The 24,144-nt window shown below is 41.8% G+C and overlaps 3 protein-coding genes across 4 annotated transcripts; 1 reads left to right on the top strand and 2 right to left on the bottom strand.

Moving 5' to 3' along the window:
* Window positions 1-10: 10 nt before the first annotated feature.
* Window positions 11-2,140, bottom strand: LOC134189702 (small ribosomal subunit protein mS39-like). Its single transcript, XM_062658059.1, has one exon. The coding sequence runs from the start codon at window positions 1,964-1,966 to the stop codon at window positions 209-211; it is 1,758 nt and encodes a 585-aa protein (XP_062514043.1). The 5' UTR covers window positions 1,967-2,140; the 3' UTR covers window positions 11-208.
* A 1,590-nt stretch (window positions 2,141-3,730) lies between these two features.
* Window positions 3,731-13,872, bottom strand: LOC134190421 (protocadherin Fat 4-like). The gene has a single exon (XM_062658874.1). The coding sequence runs from the start codon at window positions 13,870-13,872 to the stop codon at window positions 3,955-3,957; it is 9,918 nt and encodes a 3,305-aa protein (XP_062514858.1). The 3' UTR covers window positions 3,731-3,954.
* Window positions 13,873-14,280: 408 nt separating this feature from the next.
* Window positions 14,281-24,047, top strand: LOC134189338 (coiled-coil domain-containing protein 138-like). 2 transcript variants are annotated; one of them, XM_062657570.1, is made up of 17 exons: window positions 14,305-14,352; window positions 14,440-14,511; window positions 14,924-15,215; window positions 15,288-15,440; window positions 15,633-15,752; window positions 15,818-15,895; window positions 16,267-16,345; window positions 16,431-16,477; window positions 16,548-16,673; window positions 16,734-16,850; window positions 19,054-19,110; window positions 19,172-19,334; window positions 22,732-22,787; window positions 22,850-22,918; window positions 22,975-23,026; window positions 23,692-23,830; window positions 23,907-24,047. In XM_062657570.1, the coding sequence occupies exons 3-17, from the start codon at window positions 14,940-14,942 to the stop codon at window positions 24,043-24,045; spliced, it is 1,671 nt and encodes a 556-aa protein (XP_062513554.1). In that variant the 5' UTR covers window positions 14,305-14,352; window positions 14,440-14,511; window positions 14,924-14,939; the 3' UTR covers window positions 24,046-24,047. The 2 variants fall into 2 exon arrangements, with proteins under 2 accessions (XP_062513555.1, XP_062513554.1); XM_062657571.1 differs by lacking the exon at window positions 14,440-14,511 and having other exon boundaries at window positions 14,281-14,352.
* Window positions 24,048-24,144: the final 97 nt, after the last annotated feature.

Genomic DNA, 24,144 nt, shown 5'->3' on the forward strand with positions numbered 1-24,144 from the left:
CCCATTGGAATTAAAACACAGCACTTGAATATGTATGAGGAAACAATGAGAAGGAAGCAATGTCTCACAATTACTGTAATTTCCTACAGAACCTGAACATAAAGCTAACTGACAATCCAACATGCATTTTTCTACACTTGAACTGTCAAATATCAGTGCTCTATCATCACAGTTTTGCCTCACCTGCCTCTCCTGATGGCTGTCCATTCTATACGTGTTTACTTTGCATATAAAGCAAGCCTTCCAGCTCCTCCTCTTCTCTTGCATTCAAGCTTAACTGTTGTCTCAACTGCTGTTGATGTAATTGTTTCACTTCATAGCCATCATTCACTAAAATCCTCACCACAAGCAACATATTGTCTACATCTTGTCGCCTAATACACTCCTCCAAAAGCAGGCATAGGCTCCAGTAGCTTGCAGACCATTTCTTTGCCACACATTTTGTCATAAAATCCATCACTTCTTCAAATGGCTGAACTTCAGCGTACAGACGTATTGCCCCACCAACACTATTTCGTGTTGGTGTCAGCTCCATCTCATCCATACAGTCAAGAATCAAAAGAGTAGTTCTAAACACCCCACTCTGATCGAGAGGAGATGGCACATAGCTAGTAACGGCTTGTAAGGCTTGGTCAACCAATCCAGGTGTCAAGCTTACATTCATGTGAACTGCATGATTCCAGAGAAACGCTGCTTCTGCCGACTCTCCTCGATGTTTACAAGAAAGGAAAAACTTTGAATAAGCGTACTCTGTAGGAATAAAGATACTAGGGACACACTGACGATAATGACGAAGAAACATAGATGCGGATCCAAACCTTGCAATGACAGTCAATAAATCTGTCAGGAATCTTGAGGGATTTGCAAAAGCAATAGGGCTTCCGCGTAAGAACAAAGCGTAAAGTCGTTCAGCAAGGGACACATCTTGTAGATCTAATACAGCCGGAGAAGCAAGGCCAAAAAAGTCAAAATCGTCTTCTTCAACTATCTTCTGTAAAGGTGATGGATCACGTTCCAAGTGATCTACGATGGTGTAAATAATGCCAACTTGATCATTTCTTACACAGAAACTAAGCAAGGCACTGTATGCTGCAAGTGTTGGTGTGACACCAGCCTCAGTGATCTCACGCCATATTTGCAACAGAAAGTTGCCATTCTGTTTTCCTGCATTCGAGATGGCTTTCACTATGACAGTCAACGTTATTGAGTCTGGTTTAATGGGATCTTCATTCGTGCTCATCTGTGACAGCAGCTCAGTGACTACGTCCAGATTGTTCTTTGTGCTAGCACCAGATGCCCTGATGAGGCTGTTGTAAGTTGCAATACGTGGCTGTAAACTCAACCTTCTCATTTGTCTGAAAATGTCCATAGCTTCCTCAAATAAACTGAATCTCACCTTTGATGCAATCATAATCTCGTACGTTTCCACGTTCTTTTCAGTCATTTGATCATAAAATTTACTTGCTGCCCTATTGCCGTGTTGCCAATGAAGAAACGCTGTGGTTTCTTGCCGTTCACTCAACCTTTCAATATCATCAACAGTTTCTTTCTCTTCTATCTTACTCTTTGTATTTATTTCCCCGTCCTCTTTCGACCAGTTATCGATCAAGCTATCATCTTTCAGACCATAGAAACACAGTAAATCAAGCAATCGGTTTTGACATTCAACGGACACTTGAACGTCGTCACTTCGCAGACGTTGAAACATCTTTACAGCTCTACTCGTCCGACGCTTGTCGATCAAGTAACGAAGTGCCTTTTCACTCCTCCCTCTAGACTTTCGTTTCATCTCCCTCTTTGCTCTCTCGTTTACCCGCTCGTCTGTAAGGGAGAGTTTCATGACGTCCCACCGAGAAGCGACGTATTCAGCCGCTTTTTGACCTGAAATTCTCGCCGCTTCATATCTCCGCACTTCTTTGCGAGACAAGGGCGCCATTGGATCTATTCTCGACAATCCTGCAGGCATTTGTCGGCTGCTGAAAGGAGAAACAGAATTTGTGAGTACACGACACACATGACTGACGCCATCGACTTCTTCTTCATTCGAAACCGCAGTATATAGGGTTAAGTATTGATTAAAAGATCGTAGGGAGGTCGATAGACGACGTGGTAATGCTGCTAAATGCACGAGACGAGCCGCCATTGGCCTCGAAGCTCCAAACACGCGCACCTGGCTAATGAGTCTGGGAAGGACGACATCAGGAGCAGGAGATCACGAAGTTGCCTCGACGTTGTCAAACTCTAGACAATAGTAGATGTGTTGTAAATAATAAATTCTAGATATAAAATTGCGACACAGAATAGACAATAAAAATGTTCAACAGCTTTTTTTATCTAGATCATACTAATATTGTTATTCTACGTCTAGATTCTTGCTCCCATCCTTGCAATTGCATAAGATGGTAACTGATATTTCAAAATGGGTATGCAAACTTTGAAAGGAAAGTACGACCACAACAATTAATTGCATTGGATATCTACAAATTTTTCAGTGGTTGTAGTGTCTGTATACTTTAAATTAATTACCTACAGTATAGTACAGTCAGGCCTGGGGTTTGGGAGGGTTTAGGGGTTTAGGGGGTTTAGGAGGTTTGGGGGTTTAGGGGGTTTAGGAGGTTTGGGGGTTTAGGAGGTTTGGGGGTTTAGGGGGTTTAGGAGGTTTGGGAGGTTTGGGGGTTTAGGAGGTTTGAGAGGTCTAGCAGGTTTGGGAGCTTTGGGGGTTGGGAGGTTTGGGGGTTGGAAGGTTTGGGGGTTGGAAGGTTTGGGGGTTGGGAGGTTTGGGGGTTGGGAGGTTTGAGAGTTGGGATCCGGAGCTAGTGTGGGAACCGCCCTCAACTGTGAAAGTCCTCTTTCGATCCAAAGTCGCTTGTTTCATGTCGGACTCAGAAGTAGATGTAGACAAATTCTAAGTCTGTAGGTCTGCTCTAATTGCTCATTCTCAAATTCATTCTTGCAGACTAGCTAGAGCTATAGAATTGATCTCTTGCACTAAGTCTAGTGTTTGCTTTTGACTCCATCAAGATTGCTGATCTCTAGTTTCCGAAGACTATATGTAGACACTAAAACATAAAATCACGTAATGGTTTGTGACGTCAGCGGTCCATTTTTGTAAACCTAACCGCCCACTTTCAACGCTAGATATGGCCATGCCTAGGGTACTGTACAGTGTACTGATCTATAGGTAGTCTAAGTGATACATATGTTCAACGCTGTTTGCATGGTGTACTGTACGTATACGTGAAGCACATAAACGTATAGATCGAACCGGCCGCGGGGAGAGAAGCACGGGGGCAGAAGCACGGGGGCAGAAGCACGGGGGCAGAAGCACGGGGGCAGAGCACGGGGGCAGAAGCACGGGGGCAGAAGCACGGGGCAGAAGCACGGGGGCAGAAGCACGGGGTAGAAGCACTGGGGCGACCAAATCTAGGTTCCTACGTCACTGAAGCACATGGCGAATTCAGGACGTTAGAACGTTTTCGTGTGTATGATCTTATCTAAATATTGGACCTATAACTGTAATTAAAATAAACTGGATGGTAGCAACAACCTAGCTATATATATATATATATATATATATATATATATATATATATATATATATATATATGTATGTATGTATGTATAAATTAAAGATCAGTTATGATAATGCATGGAGTGTACATGCATGCAGTCACTACGCAACCACAAACTGGAATTCAGCCAGCTGCAATATATATCCGTAAGCCGCGTATACATACAACCACACTTGATCTCTGTACTTGATATCGCATATAGCTTACTTAATTTAGAGCCACACCAGTTCTACCATTCGATATCACCAAAAATACAAATACTGCTAAACATATTCTCTAAACAGAATGTAAAGTGATTGCCCTCATAGACAGAAGACACATTTCAAATATGACCGAATTCCATTTTAGCATAATTGTACAATATGACCGGTTCTCTTGTATCTCAGCGGTCGACTGCGTCTACTTCTGACACCGACGAATGTGTGGGAGTCATAGACGGTGATGAACCTCTAGATTCTGTTCTTTCTGACGGAGAGAGGGTCGGTGAGAGGATTGGTGAAAGATTTCCAGCAGATGGTGTTGCTTCCGGCGTTGTAGCCAAAGAAGTAGACATGGACACTCCAGGAGATATACAAGGTGACAGACCATTGTTCTTCATGCCTTTCAGCCGATTTCTACCAGAGAGAGGAGGAGCTCCGAATTTACGAGCGTGATGGTTTGTCATAGGGTGACGCTGCACCGCGCGGCCTTGCTGAGATGGAAAAGAGGCTCCTGGTCTCACTGGAGCGGCTCCCGGTGGTGGTTGCTTTGGTGGCCGTGTTCTGTTGATTTCGGACAGCCAAGGACGTTGATAGTGTGGAGCATAAGGATTAGACATGAAATCGTCTTCTGCGTATCCTGTAGATGCTATAGAGCCTCCTGCTGACACAGTCACGGTATCAGATGCACCTTCGTAGCTAAACGCTCTGGTACCATCAATAAACGCATCAAACTCATCCGCATCAGCTTCAGCCAAGCGAGTGTTCAGCAAGTTGCTAACGTCAATGCCTCCATCCGCTTCTCCACCGCCCTGAATGTTAAAATCATATGTACTTTCCTGACCGTCATTCAGACCTAATTTCTCCAAATCTCTCCAAATATTCTGTAACTGTTTTGGATCCATATCCTGTCTGGTACCACTTCTGACAGATCCCGCATCAGAATTGGTTCTCACTTCTGATTCTGTCCGAGACTGACTGGGAGAGTAGGCTTTCTTTGGTAGCATGCTGACAGCACTGCTCTCACTTGCACTAGGTAAAACAACCGTTTCTTTTTCTTCAGGACTGAGATCCGCATCAGATGAATTAGTACTGTTCTGGGGACTACAACTAGCGGTCAACAGTCTATCTTGACTCTGAAATCGTACACTTGTAAGCAACGACGAATTGGACTTACTCATTTCTTTGTCAACACCACCCACATCGATTGAACGTTCATTAGAGCCATAGACATGCATTTCGTGTGAATGTTGATGTTGTTGGTCTGACTGTCGATATTTGTCATGACTACTCACACTTGGATTGCTAGATGCATAGAGAGTAATTGGAGGTTTTTTACTCACTGATTTTCCGCCGTTGGTAATGTCAAGACGTTGTGTCCGCCTTTTCCGAAGCAGCAAAATGACAATACCAACGATCAGTAATGCCACAACTGCTATCACAGCACCGATAATAATACCAATCATCGGACTTGAGCTGTTTCCTGAAGATGGCTCCTTGGTCGCCTCAATCCCTGAAACATCAACTACTACCACAGCAGTTCCCGTCAATGAAGGACGTCCACCATCTCTTGCAACAACAAACAGTGCATGTTCTGTTGCTCTTCTTACACGAGAGTTCTTAAAAGACTTTTCAGTCTGTCCATTGAACGTGATCACTCCAGTATTAACATCGATTGAGACTTGAGCTGATTCAGCTGCAGCTTGTTCATCCTTGAACTCATAATACACTTTCCCATCAGAGCCATGGTCACCATCAGTTGCTCTCACTTGACCAACGCTCGCACCAGAAGGAGTTTCAGCCTGGATGCTAAATTTATAAGAATTATGTTCAAATTCAGGAATCATCTCGTTCTCACCCTGAACAGTTACATTCACCCGCGTAGTTGATGACAATGGAGGCTGTCCCAAATCAACAGCCTTCACAATAAACGAGTAGTGCTGTCTTTTTTCATAGTCTAAACTCTCACGTGCTGTGATATTCCCAGTAACAGCATCAATCCTGAAGATCATTGAGTCGAGGCTTTCCACTAACGAGAATCTGATTTTGCTGTTCAATCCAGAATCTTTATCTGCCGCTGACACAGTTCTAATTGCGAGATTACGTGAATTTTCAAGAATCAGTGCTGTGTAGATTGACTTGTCAAATACGGGTGGATGGTTATTCTTATCAATGATATTTACCAGCACAGTTGCAGTAGCTGAAGATGCAGGAGATGAAGTGTCACTCGCAATGACAGTTATTTGATACTGAGCCGAATCAAAGTAATCCAAAGTAGCCCTGGTAAGAATCTTCCCAGATGTCTGGTCAATTACAAACTGTGAACTGTTAGGTCCACGAGAAATCTGATATTCAAGAGGAATAGAAAAATTTGGAGATCCAGCATAAGCTACTACTTTGATTACAACAGATCCAGGATCAAGACCCTCTGCCAATGAGACATTGTACAATTTTTGCTCAAACGTCACTGGTTGTTTGTGAACAATAATGAGTTTAACTTGTGTTGTGTTCTCTTGCACTCCTAAATATGTTCCTGAATCAAATGCTCTGACCATTAAACTGTACACTTCACTGAGAACAAAGCCTTGCCGAACAACTACTATTGATCCCGTTTTAGCTTCAACAATGAAGTATTTGGTACCATTCCCCGCAACAGACTGGTAATTCAATTCCCCATTAGCACCTTCATCTGTATCAATTGCTTTCACTGCTCCAACAGTTGATCCTTGATGAACATTCTCCGGAACCTCAACCAGAAACAATGACTTAACAAAATGAGGAGCATTATCATTGAGGTCAATAATGCGAACAGTAACAGTTGCCTCAGAAGACAGCATTGGGGTACCGTGATCATAAGCAATCACTTTGAGGTCATAGAAATCTTTACTGCCATACCGGTAGAAGACTGTCATATTGCAGCTGACATTACCAGTCTGTGGATTTACCCGGAAGAGATAGTTGTAACTATCACGCAACGCATACCGGATCTCACCGTTTGAACCTGAATCTCTGTCTGTTGCCTTCACATTGGCAACAATGGTTCCTGGTTCACTTCTCTCAAAGACACTTGACTCGTAGCTCAATGAAGAAAATTGAGGAAGATTGTCATTGCTGTCCAACACTGTCACATAAAATTTTGTTCGATCTGTGTGGACACCATCATACACAGCAACATTCACTTCATAAAAGTTAGATGTCTCATAATCTAAAGCATACTCCACTGTCACACGCCCAGTAGTTGCATCCACATAAAATTTGTTGTCAGTGCCTGCAGTGAGAGCAAAACTAAGACGATGACTGACATCAGCGTCCATAGCACTGAGGGTTGTAATAACACTCCCTTCTTTTATACCTTCCACCACCGAAACATTGGAAGGAGGTAAGAAATGTGGTTCATTGTCATTCTGATCTAGAACAGTAATTTGGATAGTAGCTGTTCCACTCTGACTACCCATTGACAAGTCTACAGCAGTTACAACAATATCATATGATTGCTTTGTCTCAGCATCTAGAAGCTTTGCTGTCTTCAACTCACCAGTCTTTTGATCAATCACAAAAGCTGTTGAATCACCATCTGTTGCAAGGTAGTATTGAAATTTGTTAGGCTTGCATGTTGAGAAAGGGTTGCAAGCAGTGATAGTCATAAGAGAAGTATTGACTGGTTGATTCTCATAAACATAGCCAATTCTGGGATTGATAAACTCAGCAATGCCTCCCCTGGCAGGAGTGACATTGACGTACACATGCATGTCACTGTGGAGTGCAGGTGATCCATTATCATCAGCTCTTACTACCAAGTCATAGAAGTCCACAGTGTCAGCATCAAGTGATTTGGTAAGAGTCAACAAGCCAACAGTTCCACCTGTTCTGGACGTTCTAATATTAAACTTGCTGCCGTGATTTCCACTAGAAAAGGAATATTGCATGTTTGTTGCTGGTCTGTCACTTACAGCCTCTATGGTAGCCAGGAGAAAACTTGCTGCTGTGTTCTCATCAATATTAAGACGCATGGTTGACTGCAAAAAGCGTGGCGGAAGCTGCTTTAAAGAATCAACAGCATGAACTTCAACAGATTGATGAGTGATACGGGGTGTGCTTCCTCCATCTGCAGCTGTAACAGTAAAAGAATACAAATGTTCTGCAACCAATCCGATCTTGGATATTGTAATTAAGCCAGTCTGCTGATCCAATAGAAAAGCTGTCTGATCTGTATCAAATTTGTAAGTCACAGCACCATTTGATCCAGCATCTGCATCCAGAGCAACTATCTGAAGAACTTTAGTGTGAGGAAGAACATTACTTGACACATTGACTTGATAAGACAACTGTGTGAAAATAGGTGAGTTGTCATTGATATCCTGAAGGGTAATTTGGACTAGGCAAAATGTTGACTGTGGACTTTGGGAAGTTGACTCAGAAGCTCTAACCTGGAAAACGTATGTACTGGTCTTTTCTCTGTCTAAAGGTGTAGCAACGCTTATCCAACCAGTAGATGAATTTACAATGAATGAGCCATCAGATCCTTCAAGAGAGTAAATGAGAGTTCCATGCAAGCCACTGTCAGCGTCATTTGCCTTGACACGAAGCACTGACAGTCCAACTGCAGCAGCCTCAGTTAGAAATTTAGGGTATGTTGCAAATTCAAACACTGGGCTATTGTCATTAGCATCTTGTACTTGTACTTTGACATCAATTGTAGTAGCAAGAGATGAATTGATAGCAAGGGATGCCCGAACAATAAATTTAAACTCTTGCTCTATTTCATAGTCCAATGCTCTTGTTACAGTAATAGAACCACTGCTGTTTCCAATAGTAAATAAACTGCTTAGAGTGTTCCCCAAGATTTCATAGTTTACTTGACGATGAGCAGTGTCAAATGCTTGAACAATGCCAATTGTCGCATGATCTGGGTTATTCTCCAAAACAGGAAAAACATAGTTTGGTTGACGAAAAGACGGTGGCATAAGGCGAGCATGAACTGACACCACTACTTCAACTGTTGTCCATTTTGGTTGCTGTGCCCTGTCCTCTGCTCTCACTGTCAGTCGAAATAAACTTTGGTCTTGAGGTGGTGTGAGAACAGATGCTAGTTGAATCCAACCTGTCTTGTTATGAACAGTAAAAAAGCCAAATTGATTTCCAGCCAAAATTGAGTACGTCACATCACCATTGCTTCCCGAATCATAATCATCTGCATGGACTTTCAAAATCCTGGTGCCTTCAGCAGCGCCTTCATCTACATCTGCAGTATAAGTAACAGAGTCAAATATTGGAGAGTTGTCATTGACATCAGTCACAGTTACTCGCAAATTCTGAGCAACAATTGGTGGAGGAGCTCCCTCCCCATACGCATGAATTGACAAATTGTAGTAATCACGTGCTTCTCTATCTAAACTCTTTGACAACTTGAGTTCTCCTGTTACATAGTCCAGCTCAAATGTGTTTCTTTCATTACCATGATCTAAGCTGTATGAAAATTTCTGACTTGTGACTGAACAGCCTGTTGGATTGTTATCTCTTGCTGCTACTACATAGAGAGGTTGGTTGATGGGTGAATCTTCAGAGACAGTCAGCTGATCTGAAGTTGTAAAGAAAACTGTTGGACAGTGACTCTGTTGCTGTACAGCAATCTTTAGTATTGCCGTAGTGTTGTGTCGCTCACTAAGCAACTGAGCTTGATCTTCGGCCACAATAATTAAGTCATATGAAGTTATCCCACTAGGGAGAGGCATCTGTGTCCGTACAATGCCTGAAACAGAGTCAATAGTAAAGGCCATGGACTGCCTGCTTGCTGGTATTCGTTCTGATATTGAATACTGAATTTCACCATTAGTTCCATGGTCATCATCGGTAGCTGAGACTTTGACAATTGATGCAAATAAAGGAATGTCTTCATAGACAGCCTTGCTAAAACTTGATGGACTAAACACAGGTCTATTATCATTCACATCAATCAGTTCAATAAACACTGAAATGCTGCTGTCAAGTGCATTGAATGTAGCACTGTCTGTAGCCTTAATGATCAGATTATATGTTTTCCTCGACTCATAATCCAATAACCTGCTATTTTGTAGTGCTCCACTGCTTGAGTCAATGTGAAAAGTTGAAAGTACATTACCATGTTCTATGCTGAACAACACAACTCCATTCTGTCCACTGTCATCATCAGTAGCAACAAGCTGAGCCAACACGGTGTTAACTGCTACATCTTCTCGTGTCCTCACTCTTACACCAGATGAGTTCAAAAACACTGGTCGATTATCATTCACATCTACAACCTCAACTTTGATTTGTTTGACGGTAGCCTTACGAGGATGTCCGTTGTCAAATGCCTCAATGCTCAAATCATAAGAATTGACTGTTTCCCTGTCTAGAGACTTTGCTACAATCAAACTTCCCACTTTGTAGTCAATAAACAAGTGTCCTCTCTCGTTTCCAGACTTGATTACGTACCTGACTTCTCCATTTGCGCCAATGTCCATGTCCCTTGCCTGCACAACATCAAAACTTTCATTGACAGGAGTGTTTTCTTTCACAGCAAATACTGACTTCAACTGATCAAAAACAGGAGCATTGTCATTGAGATCTAATATGTGAATATGAATCACAGTTGTTGTTGTATGTCTGATTGTTCCATGATCTGATGCAGTAACAGTTAACGTGTATGAGCTTCTTAATTCTCGATCAATAGAACTTGCAACAGTTATAGTCCCATTTGATGGATCCACTTGAAAAGTATCAACTTGTGTTGCAAAGGAATATGCCACCATACCATTTTGTCCCTCATCTCTGTCTGTTGCTACCAGTTGACCAACAACATAACCAAGATGGACATTCTCCACTACAAGAAATGTCAAATTCACGTAAGGATCAAAAACTGGTGAATTGTCATTCACATCCAGTACATCTATGTGAACAGGAACCGTTGCATTGAGGGATGGCTGTCCATTATCCTTTGCAATGACATTGAAATCATATGAATCTAATGTTTCAGCATCTAGTTGTGTAATAACATAAATATCACCTGTAGCAACAATCTCAAATGGAAGTTTACTGTTTCCATCAAGACTGTAGCTGATCTCACTGTTGCTGCCAGAATCCAAGTCTGCTGAAGAAACACGAAGAACAGTGTGTGCAAGAGAGACATTCTCAAAAACGGATGTTTCGTACATTGATGTTACAAACTCAGGAAAATTATCATTGACATCCATCACCATAATAATAAGACTGACCGAGGAGCTTCGCTGTGGAGATCCACGATCATATGCTGTCACTAAAATAGACGTTTGGTTTAAAGTTTCGTAATCTAGAGACTGCTTGAGGTAGAGATTGCCCGTTGAGTTACCAATTGAAAATAGCCCACTTGTTTTCTCTGTCATATGATAGTAAATGTCAGCATTTGCTCCTTCATCTTCATCAGTTGCATCAAGGGTTGTTACTTTATATCCAATAGGTAACTGTTCATCAACTCTTAAAATATCCATATCAGAAACACGAAACTTAGGAGCATTGTCATTGGTATCTAAAACAGTAACATTGACATCACCTATTGCATACAGTGGAGCCACGCCACAACAATGAGCTTCAACTTGCAGCTGATAGAAAGGCACTGCTTCTCGATCAACTTTCTTCATCAGTGAAATTTTTCCAGATACAGAGTCGATTTCAAATTTACTGTGAGGATCTCCTCCAGTAATGGAATATGACAGTTGACCATTCTTTGTTCCCGCATCTTGAATAATAGCACTTACCCAACCAACAACGGTTCCTTGATTGTCTGTTTCGTTCACAGTAAATGCATACGACTCATTACCAAACAGGGGTGGTTTGTCCAACACATTTGCCACAGTTACATTGACTACTGCATCAAGATTAGACATCAATCCTCCTGCATCTGTAGCACTTACAACCAGCATATATGACTTCCGTTGTTCGTAATCTAGAGCATTTGCTGTCACCAAACTACCAGATTGCCGATCAAGTTTGAAGTCTCCATCTTCATTTCCATTCACAATCTGATATGTCATAACTTTATTCTCATCCTCATCAGATGCCGATACAGACACACAATGATGGCCTACAGACGTGTTTTCATAAATCACACAATGATAATATTGAGGGTAAAACAAGGGGTGATGATCATTGATATCAATCACTGTAACAACAATGTTGACAAAAGACTTTTTCATGCCACCATCTACAGCATCGACAACAAGTATATAGTTGGCATCTTTTTCTCTGTCAAGTGTTGCATTCAATGTCAATTCTCCACTTGTTGAATTAAGAATGAACTCACTCTGAACAAATCCGCTAGCAACTGTGTATGTAACATCTCCAAATGTGCCCTCATCTGGGTCACTGGCAAACACAGCGGCAATAATCACACCTCGTGATGCATTCTCTGGAACAGAAATGTTATACTGCTGCTGAGAAAATAAAGGACTATTGTCATTGACATCTGTTAGAGTGACTATCACAGTTGTATTTGCCGCAAGAGTGGGACTGCCCATGTCCTCAGCTGTCACAATGAGATATACAACACTGGCTGTTTCTCTATCTAATTTCTGAACTGTTCTGACAACACCTGCGGAATCCACAGCAAACCAATTTGACTGTGGCTGGTTTTTTGGTATAGAATACTCGACAGCACCATTGCTACCATCATCTGGATCAGTAGCAGACACAGGTGTAATAACAGAACCAACACGAACATCTTCAGATACTGTCTTTGTGTATTGACTTTTGACAAATGTAGGACTGTTGTCATTCACATCAGTCACAACAATATTCAGGCTTTGACTTGCTGTCAACGAAGGAATTCCTTGATCAAACATGGTAACTGTGAGATCAAACTTGTCAATGTGTTCTCGATCCAGATTTTGAAGCAAAACAATTTCAGCACCAAAAGATTTTGGAATAATACGAAAGTATCCCTTGTCTCCAGTAATGTTGTATCGAAGATCCTTATTCGAACCAGAGTCTTTATCGATTGCCAAAACAGTAACAATTTTCCCACCAAGGGGCAAGTCTTCTTTTACTTTTTGTTCACTTGGTATAAACTTAACAAACACAGGAGCATTGTCATTAACATCTTTGACATTCAACTTGACTACAGCTACATCTGTGTAAGATCCATCAAACACCTGAACAGTTATGTCTAGTTTTCGATGTAGCTGATACTCATAGTCAAGACTCTTCAGAAGTTTTATTGTGCCATTGCCAGGATCAATAGCAAACATGTGAAGACTTGTCATCCTATTATAATTTTGTGGAGTCACAGATATGATAGAATACACTAGACGAGAAATCTCATCTAAATCTGTAGCATGAAGTTGTACTAAAACATGGTTTCGTTTTGTGTCCTCAGGCACGTCAATAGAAGATGATGTGGTCACAAACCTTGGTGGGTTGTCATTGACATCAGTCACAGTCAAGTTGAATAAAATCCATGAACTCAGTCTTGGATTGCCATTATCACTTACTGTTATGTTGAACTGATAGTACTGCTGTTTCTCTCTGTCTAACGGTTTCACTACTTCCAATTCCATCTTCAGTCTGTGTAGTCCAAGCTTGGTCTGCCTCAACACAAAATGGCCGTCTTCATTTCCGGAAGTAATCACACCAGAGTACGACTGCACCGTGTTATTACCAATGTCTGGATCGTAAGCACTTGGAGATGCAATTATCCCTCCTTTAGCAGCGCGTTCGGAAACAGTAGCGTTTTGTGGGTCAACAGATGGAAACGACGGCGCGTTGTCGTTGATATCATCCACATAGATTTTCACTGTCTTGAATTTAGGACCTGGACTGCTTTGAACCTTAAATTCGAAAGCGTCGGTAGCTGAGAAATTGAGAACTTCACGATCTATAATCGTCAGTGTGGAGATAATGCCGTTAGCTTTATCAATCGTGAAGTATTCCGTCACCTCTGGCGGTGCCGCATCAAACTGAAAGTCATACGAATCCGCAAGATCCACAAAGTCGCCCTTTAGGTCTAGAACAGTTATTCCACCGCGTTCCTCTCGAACGTGTGCGACTCCATTATCTGCTAGAGCAGTGGATAGGCAACAGAGAAGCAACACAAACATGCCGATCATCGACATGCTGAAATGGTACAGCTACGATACGAGATCGGGACGACACGCGTTGAAACGGGAGAGAAAGAGCCGCGGCCGTCGATACAAACAGAAGGGCAATGAGCTCGTCTCACATTACTAGAATTCCAGAGCGACGTTCCGACAGGAAGCGGTTGCACGTGATCTGATCGGTTGTGAGAAGTTTTGTCGTCGTTGATTAACATTGTGGAGAGAAATTCGTCATTTAGTGAGAGGTCGATGTTAGAATTTAGGTTGGAAGTGGTAGTTTCTTTCACACGTTTGTTTGCCACGTCTGAGTGTGACCATTAGCACGTGCTAGGCGTCACTGCTAATTAATTGTATCACCTAATTTGCAACACCTTGACCCATGCATGTCAACAAAAATGGTAATCTGTTAATGCAACACCACGCATGCTCAGTCCCCTCTACGAAATAAACCTCAAGTTTGTGGCAAACCAGAGAATCAGGAAGCGAAGAAAGATCAATGTGAGTGATTACCATGAATATACGTATTGTGGGAAGATTGAAGGGAAAGGAAATTACGGATATATCAGGCGGTATCTTCTTGCTTAGTGTAACAGAAACCTTTCAGCTGGTAACGAGATTCCTAGCTCTTTCGTTGACTTTTGTTGTCTAATATAAAAAGTACGTGCAGTTTCTATATGATGTATATATACGTAGATACCAGTTGTTATGACAACCACATCTATTTTGCTGGCTAAAATTATTTTTGTTTTTATCGACGCCAAAGGTGGCTGATATTTGAAGATTGTTGTACAAACGTTAGTTGTTATAGCTTAGTTAATTTGTATTGCAGATTTCCAATCACTATCTGCTTTGTTGCATTTTGAGATGTTTCTCTACGATTCTTGCTGTGTTTTCTAATGTAAACATTTGCATTACATGAAACAGTATTAGAGGCTATAGCCTTTTTTATCAGAAGTAGGAGACCATTTAATATATTTTAATTAAATATACATGCACGATAACACTTATACATCATGTGTAACTCAGTTACTGCATGGTATGTGTACAATCTTAATTGGTTTTGTCGTAGTTGATTTGATGCAGTGATGGAGGAGGATGATGATCAGTTGTCTGTTCAAAGGAATCACAGAACAATTATCATATCAGAGAAACAGATGAGGAAATACAACAGAGCTTTGAAAGAACTATATGAGCTGGCAAGACTACGAAGAGATGAAGTGGAGACAGAAGAGAGTAGTAGAGATGATATGGATGCTATTGAAAGTGAAACAGAAGGTGTGGAGAGACAAACTGTTGATACTGCTCCTCAAGGCCTAGAAGATGTTCGTAAGGAACTGATGGAGATCAGCAGAAAGTTACAAGTCAGAAATTGAAAGATTTGTTGACTGAGAGGAGATTGAGTGTTAATTTAATTGTCATTTATCTTTGTCCAGGAGGAAAATGAAAGACTATATGAGCGTGAGATGGAGTTGCAGCAGCGTGAGATTAATGTAGAGGAGATGGAGAGAATGGTACGAGAGTCTCATAGTTTGCTAGAGAAATGTGCAGAACAAGAAGTGACAAAGAGATGGACGCAGATGCAAGAGGTAACCAAAAGTTTATTCCTCCTAAAATTTTTAATGGTACCTATAGGCTCTGTGTCTATCTGTTTATTTGCTTGCCTGTTTCTTTGATTACTTATGTATTTGTGAGCATTTACTGATTTGTGGTTGAGATATTAATTTAGGCTTTGCAATCTGTTTGCTTTGCATGTACTTTTGCTGTTGTATATATACAAGGAACATCAATTAAAGTGTGCTGAACTGGAAGAGACAGTAAAACAGAAAGTACGCGAGAACAAACGGTTGAAGAGTTCATTTGATGCTGTGAGACAAGCTAATGAGACATTGAAGCAGCAGGTTGACATCAGCCGTAATTGAATTAATAAGAACTGATGGCTTTAGGAAGACTCTGTGTTATCAAGCTTACAGACACACAAGAAAGAAATCAGAAGTTAGAAGATCAACTTGTAAGCGTGCAGAGGAGGCTGACAAACCTGCAGGTGAGGCATCTTTTATACCTAGCTACATACACACACACACACACACACACACACACACACACACACACACACACACACACACACACACACACACACACACACACACATATAGCTTCTGTACACACCTTCCCATCTTTTTGTTCACTTGACACAGTTGCTCTATACTTTATCTTGCTTTTTTGCTGTCTGACTGCATGGTATGCATGCGTATATGGTAGCATGTTAATTTGTACGCTTGCATGTGTTTGATCATTTGTTATAATTGAACTGTTTTCTGAATGTTTGAGGTTGTTAGATACATGTCACAGTTTGTAGTTGTGACAACATTAATTCCAATTATCATAAACATGTTTGCTTTCAAATGTTTGTAGAGAAAGAGTGAATTTGCTCTTCGTCAGCGAGCAGCATCTTCATCAATAGAGCATCAGTTAGAAGGTCCTAAAGAAGCAGGTTGATTGTTACTTCAGTTTTAACTTACAATGACAATAAAAGTAATATTTTATGTACATATGTTTATGGTCTATATAATCTCCAGCACAAAAACTAGCAACTGCTGCAACAGCAAAATCTCACAAGATTGTTGTAGGAAGAACTACTTATTTATATCTGTTGTTTATATGTATGTGAATGAAGCTGGTGGTATGTACTATAGGCAACAGTGGGCATGTTTGAAATGATTGCTTTCTTGTTTGAGTGGATAACAGCTGTACATCAGAGAGAGAGGGACAAAATGAAGAGCACACAGTCTTTTGTATTTACACAAGACAGATGCTGCAAGGTGCCTCGATCATTACTGATTATGTGGTAGAAAATGTTGGTTTTACTCTCTCATTTGAAGATTTTACCAAGATTGTCATATCTGTTGCCTCTTTTGCCAAGTGGAAATAGTAAACTGCATTATCCTTGTCTGCAGTTTATATTCTGGTCTCTTGTGCATCTGGAAGGAGGGGAACAGGTCAGTCAATGATATAATCTAATGCTTGAAAGCATGTAAAGACAATAGAATCGAAAACCATGAAGTCTGGTTGTGGGAGACTTTGGAAACGTTTGTGACTTGGCAGTCAACAGGTCACAAAGTGTAGCTATCTGTGCGAGACTGTGATAGGGAGATCGAGGTACAGTATGAAATAATTAAGCAAATTGTTCATTCCATGAAACAGGTAGAATTTGTTATTGTTGTTGTGTAAATTACTAGTCTGGTGATGCATCAATTAAAAGGACAGGGATCTGCGTAGCTTACAAAATTACAGGGCGGAGCAAGTTTGTTTGTGTAGGCCTTGCATGGTCTACTTCAAACTGCAACTTTATTAAGGGCAATAATGACATAAGCAGCATTAGGCCTCATATGGTGTTGTTGGGGTAGCAGCTGTACTGTAGTCTTATTCTGCATGCAGTGTCTAGCTGTCGTAGAGCGCGGCCCCGTTCCTCGGACACCATCATATTCTGGACGCGAGTTCTCAGTTATTCGTTTTTGAACGCAGTCCCTACCACATCATAAATGTAGGTATCCAAGTTGTAATTGAGCACACCAAAAGAGAGCATTGTACCTCTTCTCTGCTTAGAGTGAGATTGAAAACAGTGCGGAGCCTTGCATACCCCGTTCATCGGACAAACTCATCGTTCACCGGACAGTTTCGTCTGAATTGCACACACGCATCTTTCAGCCTAGTTACTTATATGTCGCTAATCAACAACTCTTTACCTACAAATCGTGTCGTTACCCTGCATGTCAGCCAAGATTTGTATGAGTTACAGTTGGTCAAACGCCCGTGGTAACGGCCCCAATCGTCGGACAGCCATTTTCTTGCCTTCCTACTTTCTCAGCAACAGCTCTAGGTTTCAAATGACTGCAGTTGATTAAATTTAGTTATCTGAAACGCCGCAGAACGCAGAACGCTTGCCTAGAGTGCTTGATGACAATTCTGAGTCGTTTCTCATACAACCACGCCCCACTAGGACGTGTAAAAGATGTCGCTTGAACGAACTACCCGTTCAACAAAAAAAGACGACAACCAAAACCGATAAGAGGGCAGGATTGAAGTGCTAAAACGCTCTTTTACCCTTTCCAAAGAAAGTCGATCGCTGCGTAGCGCGCGTTGACAAGGACTTGACGTTATCTAATTCAACTTTACCTAGCCAGGAGAAGCAGGGGTGAAGGTTCTAGCTGCTCTGATAATAAAAAAAGTCCCTGCATTCGGTACAGCTGGTTGTACCAACGATGACGTGCTGCACTTCGTGACGGTGCAAGGTCAGGCAAAGGTAGATATCAAAGTGAGATAGAAACACCAGCAAACGTCCTATTCAGAGCCACGTAACAATTTAGGGACCTTGAAAGGAAAGCACGGGCTGTTTCTGTGCGAGTTGGGAGAATGTGCTCACCGCAAAGCTAGAACATGGATGACGTGATTCGTCTGCTACATTCGTGTGCATCAAGCCTGTGCAGTTGTGCTGCAAGACACTCAGGAGTTCAAATTCTTACGCTGGTAAGACTAGACAGCACCGGAGGGCTAGTAGATGCCAACAGAGTGAGCTTGTCAGCAGAGAAAATTCAGCAGTTTCCACTACTAACCGTTGCTGAGTCAAATAAAGGTCACACGAATTGGGGGCCGTACGATATTTCCTTCCAATCCTCTCTCATGACATTATTTCCTGCAGACTGCTGCTGCAAAGACAAAACGACTGTCCGACGAAAGGGGCGTTACCTCAAATCAATGAGCGTGCTCTGTCTCTTCTGGAGAGTAGCAAGCGGAGACAGTGATAGTGTTGTTGTGTTAGCTAGTCACCTATAAACCTATCTCAGGTGCGAAATTGCAGAATTGTCTTTGCGTTTTCATGGGGGAGGTTGTGTCCGGTGAATGATGGTGGTGTCCCATGAATGATGGTGGTGTCCCATGAATGATGGTGGTGTCCAATGAACGGGGTCGCAGAGAAGGATCATGTTTACCGTCCTAGCATAACCGTTTCAAGCTTTTCGAAGTCCCGCGTCTGGAATCACAGTCTTTACTAATCCTTCTTACTGTGGGCTCTACAGTCTTACTTCGTTTACTTCTTGCACGGCTGTCCGATGATTGATGGTGTTCGATAACAGGGGCGTCGCTCTAGTCCAACTATCAATCAATACTTCATCAAGCAATTCACTTCATACGTTGTGTTTGTAGAAAATATCTTTAATGTCAACATATAGAAGAATTGGAGAAGAGCTATTTCGACCAACAGTACATGAATCAAATGGCTGCTTGCTACTTAATTTTCACTATTTATTGTTGTTTAATTAAGTGTCAGAAAGTGTCAGCAACTGATACATCTGTAGTGTTATCGTCAACAGGCAGTCGTCACTCAGAGAGAAGTGAAGAGTCACGCAGAACCAATTTCTTCCAAAGTCAAAGCTTGCATGTTCGAATGTTGTCAACTCTCATTATTCTGAAGACTCTAACACAAGGTGTTGTTTTGTAAAGTTATTATTGTTCTTTGTGTGTTGTATTGTGTTTAATTGAAGTGGCAGTGGATGTTGCAGTCGTTGCAATTGGATGACTAAATTTACTGTGGTACGTAGAGAGTAATGCTGCTGCTAGCTAGTGTATACATGCAAACAAATTGACCATAAACAGTAGTGCAATTTACGCATTAATGAATGTACTTTACCCAGCCAACTAATTAAAATTAACACATTAATTAAGCAAATGCATTAATTAATGTGTTTTACCCAGCTAATCTTTAATTAATTGCATGAAGTTTGTTATACTGGCAAAATGTCGATTTTGCAAGTTGTTAATGTCAGTCATTTTGGCTTAGTTTAAGTGATTTATTGTCAATCATTAGTCTACCGTAATTGCCCGTAACCTTACTGAAATAATGTCCATGGCCGTATATATCCACACACACACACACACACACACACACACACACACACACACACACACACACACACACACACACACACACACACACACACACACACACACACACACACTTCACTTCACGCTGCATTCATTCCAATGAGAAACGATGCAGGCCAAAGTCACCATAGGCTATATCGGAGGAGTGGATGTTCTCTGACAGCAGAAACGCTCGTGGTTGTGGAGGCCTTGTTGGCGGAATGTTTGGTGATAGTAATGACATTGACTAGTCAGGGACTGACTATGTTTCTGTCTCTGGTGGTTTACAAGGCCGGCATGATTTACAGCAGTAAAACCACAACCATCAGAGCTGCAGTGTAAAGTAAACTCTGATGTCGTTTGCCTTGCTTCGCGGCGACGTTTCTGCTCATCCTTGCGGTATTTCTCTTGTTCTTCCTTCTTGAAATTTACTTCCTGTGTGGCAGCTTAGATCTGATTCCTCCGCTCATTTCTATCTTCTGCTAGTATCCTCCAAACCCCATCAAGATTGCAATTCCTCAAATCCCTCAGTACCAAATCGTTCCATCTCATTCTCTGGCCTCTGACTGAAAGTCTACCTTGGGGTGATGCACACACCAAAAGCTTCCTTGGTAGACGACACTCATCCATGCGCAAGATGTGACCCAATAACCGAAGACGTCTCCGTGTCAGCATGGTGGAGATTCTTTGTAGTTGGGCTATCTTTCTGATGGAGGTGTCTCTCTTCCCGTCCCATAGGGACACTCCAAGGATGGAGCGGAGGCTTCTCATCACAAAACTCTGTAACCGGTGTATCTGTGGCTCCAGAAGTACTGCTGTTTCCAGACCATATAAGAGGGTGGAAAGAACTACAGAGGCAAAGATGTTTGGCTTGGTACTAGACTTGATCTTCCTCTGATGCCAAGGATGCAGTTAAGTGACCCATATGACTGAGATGCTTTGGAGATCCGTGTTGATATCTCAACATCCAAGGTGCAATCGGTAGAAAGATAACTTCCAAGGTACTGAAAGGATGGTACCACCTCAATTGGATCACAATCAGGATGCAGAGAAATGGGAGATGGAGAATGGGTATCAGCTTCAGGTAGGACAGCTAGAAGCTTGGTCTTCTTATAGTTGATGGTAAGCCCATGTGATGGCAAGACGAATTCCAGCAAGGAGGATAGACTTTCATAAGAATCAGATATCAATGCTATATCATCAGCATATTCAAGGTCTGTCACTGACACCTCTGATGTAAGCTTCTTCCTGTTTCCTATCAGGTCAGCATCCAGAAGATATGACAAGCACACACCTACATCTGGTTGGTGATCAGTAATGACAAGTCGAATCACAGAGTCAAAGTAGAGGCTGAATAAGGTTGGAGCAAGTACACAACCCTGTTTGTTTACCAGGGAGTTTACCATCAATCAGACCACGAGCTCGTCGTCTCCACCTTTCGATTCAAGATTAAAATGAAGCGTCGTCAATATCATCCTCCTCCTCCTCGACAGACCAAGTTTTTACCATCAGACAAAATATTAGCCTTTCGTGCATCTCTCGCAGATGCTTATGTCAGCCACCATGCTACCCCTAGTCCATGTTCACCTAGTATTGAGGATGAGTGGGCCTCCTTCAAGTCAGCCATCCAGGAAGCCAGCGGCAACCTGCCGCTCTTGCCAAAGAAGAAGGAGGCTGATTGGATCACAGAAGAAGTGAGAAACCTCTCCAGGAAGAAGAAAGAAGCGTGGTTACACCTACGGAACATATCTAGTATTCATGACCAGTAACATCCGAATGCCTTGGCAGAGTATCGCAGACTGAGAAGTTTAACCAAGGTGGCTGCTGACAAAGCAAGGATTGCCTCATGGAGTGCTAGAGCAGTAGAAGCTGAAAAGAAAGCAAACATGTTACAGCAACTTGGTTGTGGTGGGAGCATAGTCAAAGAGCTCAGGCTACTTAAGAAACAGGCATCCAAGCCTTCATCCTCCAACATCCTCACACACACACACACACACACACACACACACACACACACACACACACACACACTCACTCACACACACACACACACACACACACACACACACACACACACACACACACACACACACACACACACCTGGAACCTAGAATTTCGTCATACCTACCATGGGCTTCAGCATCACAGAAGTTTTTACCAAGGCGCTCTATTCTGTGAGTAGTAGCAAATACACAGTCAGATGACCAGCTTGCTGGGCCAGCGCATCCTAGCCTCACACCATCCTCAGCTTGCCATGGCTGAAGTTAGCATGTATTTCCTCCCCCTGGCCAGGGAGCTACTGGAAATACAAGGTCCCGTGGGGTACCCTCTTGGAGGGTTCAGTGAGAGGACTTTCACCCCCCCACACACACTTACAGTGACACACACACACACACACACACACACACACACACACACACACACACACACACACACACACACACTTCGTACGCCCATGTGCAGCAGGTTAGGACTTTCTGCCCCCAAAATGCTCATACCCAACTATATGCGAGTTAATGGCAGCTGGCAATACTGCAGCTGTTGAGACTATATATGGACATGGTGATGACTGATGGTGGCACTCACATTCCAGTAATACCAGTACTGATATCGTTACTACATGTATCAGTACACTGTCATTCCTTTTCTTCATGTGTTTGTGTGTGTATAGTGTTTAGTTTCTGCATGTATGCTGATGCTGCAGTACTGATACCACGGCACGTTTGATCTTGTAAATGGATAATTGCAGACGTTTGTGGTATTCTGTCTTGGGGTGTTCAGATGATGACTGACCAAATGACATCATTTTTTGACCATGTATATGCCTGGGGCCTTAGTATTTGCCCGGAAAAGGCTTTTCTATACACACATGACTTTATTACGGGCGATTATGGTGTTATATAATAACCATAAGTAGTGCATGACAGGACTATATCAGTAACTGTTTGGCACTACTTTAGTGGATCACCTGGCGTATGTGTTCGACTCTTTGAGAAGTGAACTAAAAGACGACACAGTGAGTAGTATGCCGTGCACAAAAGTTGCGATGTTGTCTTTATGGTGTGCGTGCATGTGTAGGCTAAAGACTTGTTTCTGCAGCATAATGGAGTTGCGGTGCTGCTGCCTTACATTAAGGCAACACAGAAGGTATCATTTGTAGTTATGTATCTTGATTATTATGTACCAGTAGTATCTTGGATTAGGGACTTCTTGCTGGTGCTGTGGATGTGTTTTTGCAACTGTCAATGGAGTCATGTAAGTGGTGATAGATAAGACAAGAAGTAGTGTAATTGATGTCATGATTACAAGACAGTAAGCATACCTATCATTGCATGAATTATATTAAGCTCGAGAGTCCAGCCGGTCATCTCCCCCTGTGGCAGGGAAGATGACTGGCTGGACTCTCGAGCCTAGAATTATATAGACAGATAGACAGACATACAAACTGCATGATTAGTGGACAGCAAGTTGGTTGCAGATGAACTGGCCGACAGGAATATATGTCTAGATCTACAAACAGAGTGTACATGAGTTAAAAGTGTATATATACCAGGTACGCACACACACACACACACACACACACACACACACACACACACACACACACACACACACACACACACACACACACACACACACACACACACACACACACACACACACACACACTATATATATATATATATATATATATATATATATATATATATACATGAGACATACATGTATTTCCTGACTGTTAGAGAGATAGTCTAGTACATGATATGTATTTGTAGCAAAACAATTTTGGTTACTGAATGCAGTTGGTATCACAAGTATTAGTTTTCATCAATTGTCAAATTTGCATTAGATCATAGTTTGTTGTTAAAATATTGAATGTCCTTGTGGTAGCTGTTGCAGTGATTTCTTTTCTTGTGCAGCTCTTCTGCCAAGATTTCTTGAGAGTTGTAGTAATGAAGAGTTCTTCCACTCGTGTTCCACATTACTGCGAGACTCTAAACTTGATACAAAGTTGCAGGAAAAGCTTTGCATTATTTTGCAACGTCTTTCTAAAATACGGTACTTACACTACTTTCTCTGTGTAGCTAGTTGTATAGGGAAGTGAATTGACGTATTACTACTTTGTGTGTTGCAGCTCTAATCACAAATTGTTTGAAATGTTCCAACTTGGTTCACTGCTTCATGATATGTTGCGGTCTGCCAGCTCTGACGATGCTTTTCTTACTCTCAATCTTCGATCTATTCTTCTGAATTTAAATTTGTTGACCAACTAATTATAACAATGAGGTGCAGGTGGTTTGTATCAGATGGCTATATGAACATGTCACTAATATTAGTTAATATGCTTATATTTGCATTGTAGTTCAACTAAA

Source organism: Corticium candelabrum, chromosome 14 (assembly GCF_963422355.1).
Source record: "Corticium candelabrum chromosome 14, ooCorCand1.1, whole genome shotgun sequence".
Lineage (NCBI taxonomy): Eukaryota > Metazoa > Porifera > Homoscleromorpha > Homosclerophorida > Plakinidae > Corticium > Corticium candelabrum.

Excerpts from the sequence above, each read along its gene's own strand:
- LOC134189702 (XM_062658059.1), bottom strand. The coding sequence starts at position 1,966 with ATGCCTGCAGGATTGTCGAGAATAGATCCAATGGCGCCCTTGTCTCGC.
- LOC134190421 (XM_062658874.1), bottom strand. The coding sequence starts at position 13,872 with ATGTCGATGATCGGCATGTTTGTGTTGCTTCTCTGTTGCCTATCCACT.
- LOC134189338 (XM_062657571.1), top strand. The coding sequence starts at position 14,940 with ATGGAGGAGGATGATGATCAGTTGTCTGTTCAAAGGAATCACAGAACA. Across the intron at positions 16,346-16,430 it reads AGAAGGTCCTAAAGAAGCAG|CACAAAAACTAGCAACTGCT; the intron begins GTTGATTGTTAC and ends TATAATCTCCAG. Across the intron at positions 22,788-22,849 it reads GTGAACTAAAAGACGACACA|GCTAAAGACTTGTTTCTGCA; the intron begins GTGAGTAGTATG and ends GTGCATGTGTAG.